General features: G+C 41.9%; 1 protein-coding gene and 1 non-coding gene across 2 annotated transcripts; both read right to left on the reverse strand.

The window, feature by feature from the left end:
• Positions 1-838: 838 nt before the first annotated feature.
• Positions 839-1,836, reverse strand: LOC130949701 (uncharacterized). The gene is made up of 2 exons (XM_057878352.1): positions 1,594-1,836; positions 839-1,531 (listed from the first exon to the last, which is right to left on the reverse strand). The coding sequence occupies exons 1-2, from the start codon at positions 1,834-1,836 to the stop codon at positions 839-841; spliced, it is 936 nt and encodes a 311-aa protein (XP_057734335.1).
• A 6,982-nt stretch (positions 1,837-8,818) lies between these two features.
• LOC130953863 (small nucleolar RNA R71) lies at positions 8,819-8,926 on the reverse strand. The gene has a single exon (XR_009076023.1). It is a non-coding gene; the product is annotated as a small nucleolar RNA R71 (small nucleolar RNA).
• Positions 8,927-10,076: the final 1,150 nt, after the last annotated feature.

Consider the following 10,076-nt stretch of genomic DNA (forward strand, 5'->3'; position numbering starts at 1 on the left):
TTTCGGCCCAATATTAAAAACCTGCAACAAAATTATTAATCAATACATGTTAAATGAAAATCAAATTAATAATTTTGTAATTAATTATTTTTAATAATGTTTAGTCATCACAAATATTAATTTAGAGTTTTCCAAACTCATCAGGGTTGGCTACCAGCGCGGACGTGCGCATTGCGCGGACGCGTCAGTGCGGGCACAGACTAGGCACAAGTATGGCACAACTCTCGGATTTTTACACCAGGGAGTTCATAGTGCACCATCGGCGCGCGCGCGCACAGTGTGCTTGCGCGTCGATGGTCAATTTGCAAGGGGGTGCGCAGGCGGCATGCACGCTGGCGCGTGGGTGCCTGACATGAAGTGGACATAAAGTGGGCACAAGGTGGGCACAACTCTCGGTTTTTTTGGCCTAGGAGTAAGAATGCACCACCGGCACGCGAGCGTGGATGTCCTTTTCCTTGCCTTTTTTTCTTTTTTCTCTTTTTTTTTTGTTTTTTTTTAACACAACATAGAAGAAGCTATTCTAACACATTTTTGGCAGGTGTTCAAGCTAGTAGTCAAGAGAACACACTCAAATTCATGCACTATTCAAAACATATCATTCTCTCCACTTCAACAATTCTTCCATACCAAAATGATGAAATCTATCTAAATATCCTAGTTATCCAACAGGATCATTAAAACTAGCATTCCTAAGCAATCAACAACATCAAGAAGTCACACAATTCACAAGAATCTAAAGCTAAAAGCAAGATGATATACACAAGGAAGATCTTACCACGGTGGGGTGCCTCCCACCAAGCACTTTTCTTTAACGTCCTTAAGTTGGGCAGTCAGTCGCTCAAGCTTCTCCTTCTCTAGGTGCATCCGCCAATAGGAACACCTCTAGCTCTTTTGGGAGCTTGTAGCCTTGGTACTTCTTCATTCTATGTCCATTCACCATGAAAGTTGCTTCACTTTTAGGATAAAAAAACTCCACCACTCCATAGGGCTTTATCTCCTTCACCTTGAAAGGTCCTTCCCATCTAGAGCAGAGCTTGCCAGGCATGAAACGAAGCCTCGAATTGTAGAGGAGAACCTCATCACCTTCTTGGAAGTCTTTCTTTCGGATGTGATGGTCATGGAATGCCTTAGTCTTTTCCTTGTAAATCCAGGCATTCTCATACGGTTCGTTCCTCAAATACTCGAGCTCCTCTAGCTGCAATTTTCTGGCTACTCCGACTTGCGTCAAATCCATGTTGCACCACTTTACTGCCCAATAGGCTTTGTGCTCAATCTCCACCGGAAGGTGGCATGCCTTACCATAGACGATCCGGAAGGGACTCATCCCTAACGGAGTCTTGTAAGCCGTTCTATACGCCCATAGTGTATCTCCTAACTGGAGGCTCCAATCCTTCCTTTGTGGATTGACCACTTTATCCAATATTCTCTTAATCTCTCGGTTGGACACCTCTGCTTGTCCGTTGGTTTGCGGATGATAAGTAGTGGCAACCTTAGCACTACCCCATAGCGCTTGAGCAGTGCCTCTACTTTCCTGTTACAAAAATGGGATCCTTGGTCGCTCACGATTGCTCGTGGCGACCCATAACGGCATACAATGTAGTTTCTAATAAAAGAGATGACGGTATTGGCATCGTCAAGGCAGGTAGGTATTGCTTCCACCCACTTTGACACGTAGTCAACCGCTAACAGAATATACAGATACCCACTATAGTTGGGAAATGGTCCCACAAAGTCAATGCCCCAAACATCAAATATCTCACAGAACAACATAGGTTGTTGAGGCATCTCATCCCTTTGGGACGTGTTTCCCGACTTCTGACACTGATGGCAAGACATACATAACCGGTTAGCATCCTTGAATAAGGTTGGCCACCAGAATCCACAATCCAACACCTTTTTAGCGGTCCTTTGTGGGCCAAAGTGGCCACCATATTCGGACGAATGGCAAGCTTTAAGAATGGGTCGGATTTCAGACTCTGGGACACATCTTCGAATTACTTGGTCCACTCCCCTCTTTCACAAGTGAGGGTCATCCCAAATGTAGTATTTGGAATCACTTCTCAACCTATCCCTTTGGTGTTTAGAAAAGTTGGGAGGGAAGAGTTTCGCTACCAAGTAGTTTGCCATTTGGGCAAACCAAGGAAACCTATCCAACACAGCATGCAAACTATCCAATGAAAATGAGTCATTGATCAGAAATGGATCAGATTTTAAATTCTCAAGGCGGTTTAAATGATCCGCAACCAAGTTTTGAGATCCACTCCGGTCCCTAATCTCAATGTCGAATTCTTGCAAAAGTAAGATCCAACGTATGAGTCTAGGTTTTGACTCATTCTTTGACAATAAGTATTTCAAAGCTGCATGATCTGTGTATACCACTATCTTTGATCCTAGCAAATAAGATCTGAATTTATCTAAAGCATGAACAATAGTTAGGACCTTGGCCAAGTTCTCTAAGCAACAACCAAATGAAGTTCCATAAACACTGAAGTCATTCATAAAGACTTCTAGACAATTCTCCATTAGATCGGAAAAGACACTGGTCATGCACCGCTGAAAAGTAGCAGGTTCATTACATAGTCCAAATGGCATCCTTTTGTAGGCAAAGGTGCCAAAAGGGCAAGTGAATGTGGTCTTTTCCTGATCTTCAGGAGCAATGTGAATCTGGAAGTAACCAGTGAATCCATCAAGAAAGCAGTAATGAGATTTACCCGCCAAACGGTAGTGGTCCTTCCTTGTAGCGGCATTCAATCTTCTATAATCGATGCACACTCTCCATGCATTTTATACTCTCTTGGTGACCACTTCACCATCATCCTTTCTAACCGCAGTGATGCCTAATTTCTTGGGAACAACCTGGACTGGGCTCACCCCCTCACTGTCAGAAATCGGGTATATGATACCCGCATCAAGTAGCCTAGTGACCTCCTACTTTACCACATCGAGGATGGTTGGGTTGAGCCTCCTTTGCGGTTGCCTAACCGGCCTAGCTCCCTCTTGGAAAAATATATGATGCATGCACTTGCGAGGATCAATCCCCATAATATCGGCTAGGCTCCAACCAATTGCCTTCTTGTACTTTCTGAGAACGTCTAGGAGCTTATCTTCTTCTTCACTAGAAAGCTCACTAGCAATAATGACCGGAAACTTTTGATTGTCCTCTAAGAAAGCATGCTTCAAATGAGATGGAAGGGGCTTCAATTCACTCTTTGCCCTAAGATGAGGTTCCTTTTCGTTAAGCTCACGGAGTTCATTCTCAACAACTTTCTCATGTTCACCCTCTTGGTCATCCGTCTCTTCAACAATATGGTAGCACAACTTGTTATGGTCTTCTTCTTGCACTTCCGCTACCACTTCATCAATTACATCACATCGGAGAACGGAATGCTCTTCGAGAGGATGCTTCATGACTTCTTCTAAATTGAACTTGATAGTCTTGTCTCCAACCTCAAAGGAATATGTGCCGGTGAAGGCATCTAACTTGAATTTAGAGGTCTTAAGGAAGGGTCTACCAAGTAGAACAGAGGATGAGCTTCTATTTTCTATTAGAAGCATTTCAAGGATGTAAAAGTCAACCGGAAAGACCAAATCCTTGATTGCCACAAGTACATCTTCGGCTATTCCTATTACTGTGATAACACTTTTATGGCTAAGGCAAACCTCGCCGCCGACTTCTTTAATGGAGCTAAATTCAACCGCACAAAGGTAGAAAGCGGCATGATGCTTACACAAGCTCCAAGGTCACACATACAATCATGAAAAGTGCGTCCACCAATACAACAAGACACCAAACAAGGCCCAGGGGCACCACATTTATTTGGAATAGGTTCCATCAAGGAAGAAATTGAACTACCCAAGGATAATGTCTCCAATTCTCCTATTCTATCCATGTGTGTACACAAGTCTTTCAAAAATTTTGCATACTTCGAAATTTGTTGAATAGCATCAAGAAGTGGTATGGTTACCTCAACCTTCTTGAGCACTTGAAGCATGTTCAAATCAAATTTCGGTGTCTTCTTTACTTTCTTCACCATGAAAGGGAATGGAATAGGGATGAACTCATCCACTATAGCTTTCCTCTTGGGTTCCTTGAGGTTTACTCCTTCTTCCTCATGCCTTTTGTCTACCTCCCCCTCTTCATGTGGAGCTTCAACAACCACTTCTTCCTTATGAATGTCCTCCAAGACCCTTGGAGGTATCTCCTCCAATGTAGTTTCCGACCGTAGAGTGATGGCATTGAGACTGCCCTTTGGGTTTGGTTGGGGTTGGGATGGAAGGTTAGAAGAACTTGAGGGTTGGTTGGTGTTGTTGTTGGAGGTGGGGGGTTGGTTTGACATGACCATCTTCGAAAGCATGTTGGTGAGGTTAGCCAATTGAGCACCCAAGGCATCAAATTGAGCCTTGTTGCTCTCATCTCGTTTCTCTATAGCGGCTCTAAGCTCGTCAACTTGATTTGTGGGATATGGAGAGGTTTGGTTGGATTGTTGTCTATGGTGTGGTGGTTGGTACTTGGTGTAGTTATTTTGGTTTTTGTTGGAGTGATTTTGGTTGGCTTGGTAATTGGTGTTGTTATGGTGGTATTGAGATGAAGATTAGTTGTTGTTGTGGGGAGAAGAAGAGTTGTTCAATCTTTGGTTTTGATTGCTCCCTTGTGCATTATCCCTCCACCCTTGTTGTTGATTACTACCATGAGGGTAGTTATTTTGGCCTTGAGAATGATAGGATGGACGGTTGTTGTAATTCACATTGGCCACTACAAGGGCATGTTCCTCTTGAATTTGATGGCATTGATCGGTGTAATGTGTAGTGCTAGAGCACAAACCACAAATCCTAGGAGGGCCTTCAAGTTGAGCAACTAGAGGTGGAGCTTAGATGGCTTGGATGGTATAGAATTCCTTTAGATCCTTTTGTATTTGCGTGAGGATGCTGGTCATATCCCCAGGTGCTTTTGTTAGGCTTGATTCGGAAGGGGACGGTTCTACCACACCCTTGAGAGGATTACTTCTCACCCTTGTATGTTGTGTAGCTTCGGCAACATCCTTTATCAAATTCCAAGCTTCTCCCTCCATCTTGTTTTTCGAAAGGGAACCAGCACTAGAAGCGGTGAGCAATCTTCTATCTTCCACACTGATGAGCGGATAATTTGTACGCTTTTTGGCATTGTTTTTAGTATGTTTTTAGTATGATCTAGTTAGTTTTTAGTATATTTTTATTAGTTTTTAGTTAAAATTCACTTTTCTGGACTTTACTATGAGTTTGTGTGTTTTTCTGTGATTTCAGGTATTTTCTGGCTGAAATTGAGGGACCTGAGCAAAAATCTGATTCAGAGACTGAAAAGGACTGCAGATGCTGTTGGATTCTGACCTCCCTGCACTCAAAGTGGATTTTCTGGAGCTACCAAAGCCCAATTGGCGCGCTCTCAACGGCGTTGGAAAGTAGACATCCTGGGCTTTCCAGCAATATATGATAGTCCATACTTTGCCCAAGATTTGATGGCCCAAACCGACGTTCAAAGTCACCCTCAGGAATTCCAGCGTTAAACACCGGAACTGGCACCTAAATGGGAGTTAAACGCCCAAACTGGCATAAAAGCTGGCGTTTAACTCCAAGAAGAGTCTCTACACGAAATTGCTTCATTGCTCAGCCCAAGCACACACCAAGTGGGCCCGGAAGTGGATTTTTATGTCATTTACTCATCTCTGTAAACCTTAGGCTACTAGTTTTCTATAAGTAGGACCTTTTGCTATTGTATTTAGGAGAGCTTTTGATCATGCTTTGATGATTGAACCCTCTTTGGGAGGCTGGCCATTCGGCCATGCCTAGACCTTGTTCTTATGTATTTTCAACGGTGGAGTTTCTACACACCATAGATTAAGGTGTGGAGCTCTGCTGTACCTCGAGTATTAATGCAATTACTATTGTTCTTCTATTCAATTCCGCTTGTTCTTTGTCCAAGATATCACTTGTTCTTCAACTTGATGAATGTGATGATCCGTGACACTCATCATCATTCTCACCTATGAACGTATGACTGACAACCACCTCCGTTCTACCTTCGATTGGGTGAATATCTCTTGGATTCCTGATACACGATGCATGGTTGATCGCCTGACAACCGAGTGCTCGCCTGACAAACGAGCCAGCCATTCCGTGAGATCAGAGTCTTCGTGGTATAGGCTAGAACTGATGGCGGCATTCAAGAGAATCCGGAAGGTCTAACCTTGTCTGTGGTATTCTGAGTAGGATTCAATGATTGAATGACTGTGACGTGCTTCAAACTCCTAGCAGGCGGGGTGTTAGTGACAGACGCAAAAGAATCACTGGATTCTATTCCGGCCTGACCGAGAACCGACAGCTGATTAGCCTATGCTGTGACAGAGCATAGGAACGTTTTCACTGAGAGGATGGGAGGTAGACACTGACAACGGTGAAACCCTTGCATAAGCTTGCCATGGAAATGAGTAAGAAGGATTGGATGAAGACAGTAGGAAAGCAGAGAGACGGAAGGGAAGGCATCTTCATACGCTTATCGGAAGTTCCTACCAATGAATTACATAAGTACCTCTATTTTTATCTTTATGCTTTATTCGTATATCACTATACGCATTTGAGTCTGCCTGACTAAGATTTACAAGGTGACCATAGCTTGCTTCATACCAACAATCTCCGTGGGATCGACCCTTAATCGCGTAAGGTTTATTACTTGGACGACCCAGTGCACTTGCTGGTTAGTTGTGCAAAGTTGTGTTTATGCCATGGTATTGAGCACCAAGTTCTTGGGGCCATTACTAGGGATTATTTGAGTTGTGAAAAGTAGTGATCACAATTTCGCACACCAAGTTTTTGGCGCCGTTGCCGGGAATTGTTTTGTGTATGGACAACTGACGGTTCATCTTGTTGCTTAGATTAGGTATTTTTCTTCAGAGTTCTTAAGAAGGAATTCTAGTGTTTCATGATGATCTGTTGAAGTCTGGCTGGCTGAGAAGCCATGTCTAATCTTATTGGACCGAGGTTTCAACTGATCATCACAAGAGCTTGTTGATCTCTATCAATCTTGCTATTGGAGCAATGATCTGCTAAGGCTTGGCTGGCCATTGGCCATGTCTAGTGTTTTGGACCGAAGCTTTCTTTGAAAGCTTGGCTGGCTGTGAAGCCATGTCTAATTCCTGGACCGGAGTCTTAGACTAGCATTGCAATGATTCCTGGAATCCAAATTAAGAATTCTGAAACTTTTATTTTCTATTTCCATATAATTTTCGAAAAAAGCACAAAAAAATTTCAAAATCATAAAAACCAAAAATATTTTATGTTTCTTGTTTGAGTCTAGTGTCTAATTTTAAGTTTGGTGTCTTGCATGTATTGTTTATTTGATCTTGGTTCTATTTTCAAGTCAATAGTACAGGGAACTGAAGATTCAGAACATGCAGCAGAGGAATTACACAGAAAAAGCTGGGCGTTCAAAACGCCCAGTGAAGAAGGACAGACTGGCGTTTAAACGCCAGCCAGGGTGCCTGGTTGGGCGTTTAACGCCCAAAAAGGTAGTGCATTGGGTGTTAAACGCCAGAATGTGCACCATTCTGGGCGTTTAACGCCAGGATGGCACAAGGGGGAGGATTTTGTTTTCAAATCAATTTTTTTTTTAAGATTTCAAAGTTTTTCAAAATCAAATCTTTTTCAAATCATATATTTTCAATCAAATGTTTTCAAAATCAATTTCTTTCCTTTTTCAAAGATACTTGCTATCAATTAATGATTTGATTCAACATTTCAAGTCTGTTGCCTTTTCTGTTGAGAAAGGTTTAATGTTTGAATCATATCTTTTCTTGTTAGCCAAGTTATTAATTTTTAAAATCAAATCTTTTAAAAATGTTTTTCAAATCATATCTTCTCAATCACATCTTTTTAAAACCAATCATATCTTTTTAATCACATCTTTTTCAAAATAGTTTTCAATCAAATCTTTTTATTTCTAATTTCAAAATCTTTTTCAAAAATCACTTGATTTCTTTCCCACTCTTATTTTCGAAAATTAATTAGTGTTTTTCAAAATGTTTTCAAATTCTTTAACTTAATTTTCGAAAAAGCTCCTCCTCCCTTCTCACATCCTTCTATTTATGGAGTACCACTCCTTCTCAATGCACAATTCGAACTCTATCTGATTAAGTTCGAATTCTTCTACCTCTTTCTTCTATTTTTTCTGTTCTTCTGACACCTCAAGGAATCTCTATACTGTGACATAGAGGATTCCACATTTTCTTGTTCTCTTCTCTTTCATATGAGCAGGAGCAGAGACAAAGGCATTCTTGTTGAAGCTGATCCTGAACCTGAAAGGACCTTGAAGCGAAAGCTAAGAGAAGCTAAGGCACAATTCTCTATAGAGGACCTAACAGAAATCTTCAAAGAAGAAGAAGACATGGCAGCCGAAAACAACAACAATGCAAACAATGCAAGGAAGGTGCTGGGTGACTTTACTGCACCTACTCCCGACTTCTATGGGAGAAGCATCTCTATCCCTGCCATTGGAGCAAACAACTTTGAGCTTAAGCTTCAATTAGTTTCTCTAATGCAACAGAATTGCAAGTTTCATGGACTTCCATTGGAAGATCCTCATCAGTTTTTAGCTGAATTCTTGCAAATCTGTGACACTGTCAAGACTAATGGGGTAGACCCTGAGGTCTACAGACTTATGCTATTCCCTTTTGCTGTAAGAGACAGAGCTAGGATATGGTTGGACTCACAACCTAAAGAAAGCCTGGACTCATGGGAAAAGCTAGTCAATGCCTTCTTGGCAAAGTTCTTTCCACCTCAAAAATTGAGTAAGCTTAGAGTGGAAGTCCAAACCTTCAGACAGAAGGATGGAGAATCCCTCTATGAAGCTTGGGAAAGATACAAACAATTGATCAGAAAATGTCCTTCTGACATGCTTTCTAAATGGAGCATCATAGGTATTTTCTATGATGGTCTCTCTGAACTATCCAAGATGTCTTTGGATAGCTCTGCTGGAGGATCTCTTCATTTGAAGAAGACGCCTACAGAAGCTCAAAAGCTGATTGAAATGGTTGCAAATAACCAATTCATGTACACTTCTGAAAGGAATTCTGTGAACAATGGGACTAATCAGAAGAAAGGAGTTCTTGAGATTGATGCTCTGAATGCCATTCTGGCTCAGAACAAGATATTGACTCAACAAGTCAATTTGATCTCTCAAAGTCTGTCTGGAATGCAAAATGCACCAAGCAGTACTAAGGACGCTTCATCTGAAGAAGAAGCCTATGATCCTGAGAACCCTTCAATGGAAGAGGTGAATTACCTAGGAGAACCCTATGGAAACACCTATAATTCTTCATGGAGAAATCACCCAAATTCCTCATGGAGAAATCAAGAAAGACCTCAACAAGGTTTTAACAACAATAATGGTGGAAGAAACAGGTTTAGCAATGGCAAGCCTTTTCCATCATCTTCTCAGCAACAGACAGAGAATTCTAAGCAGAACCCCTCTGACTTAGCAACTATGGTCTCTGATCTAATCAAAACCACTCAAAGTTTCATGACTGAAACAAGGTCCTCCATTAGGAATTTGGAGGCACAAGTGGGACAGCTGAGCAAGAAAGTTACTGAGACTCTCCCAAGCAACACAGAAGAAAATCCAAAAGGAGAGTGCAAGGCCATCAACATGGCCGAATTTGGAGAGGAAGGAGAGGAAGTGAACGCCACTGAGGAAGACCTCAGTGGGCGTGCACTGACCTCCATTGAGTTCCCCAATGAGGAACCATGGGAATCTGAAGCTCAAAATGAGACCATAGAGATTCCATTGGACTTACTTCTGCCTTTCATGAGCTCTGATGAGTATTCTTCCTCTGAAGAGGATGAGTATGTCACTGAAGAGCAAGTTGCTAAATACCTTTGAGCAATCATGAAGCTAAATGACAAGTTATTTGGAAATGAGATTTGGGAGAATGAACCACCTTTGCTCACCAAAGAACTGGATGACTTGTCTAGGCAGAAATTACCTCAAAAGAGACAAGATCCTGGGAAGTTTTCAATACCTTGTACCATAGGCACCATGACCTTCAAGA

This window comes from Arachis stenosperma, chromosome 9 (genome assembly GCF_014773155.1).
Source record: "Arachis stenosperma cultivar V10309 chromosome 9, arast.V10309.gnm1.PFL2, whole genome shotgun sequence".
NCBI classification, from domain to species: domain Eukaryota; kingdom Viridiplantae; phylum Streptophyta; class Magnoliopsida; order Fabales; family Fabaceae; genus Arachis; species Arachis stenosperma.

What these genes read in the sequence shown, in the direction of transcription:
- LOC130949701 (XM_057878352.1), bottom strand. Translation starts at nt 1,836, where the DNA reads ATGTCTTGCCATCAGTGTCAGAAGTCGGGAAACACGTCCCAAAGGGAT. An exon ending in CTTTTATTAGAAACTACATT is followed by an intron (nt 1,532 to 1,593) that starts GTATGCCGTTAT and finishes TTTTTGTAACAG; the next exon opens with GAAAGTAGAGGCACTGCTCA.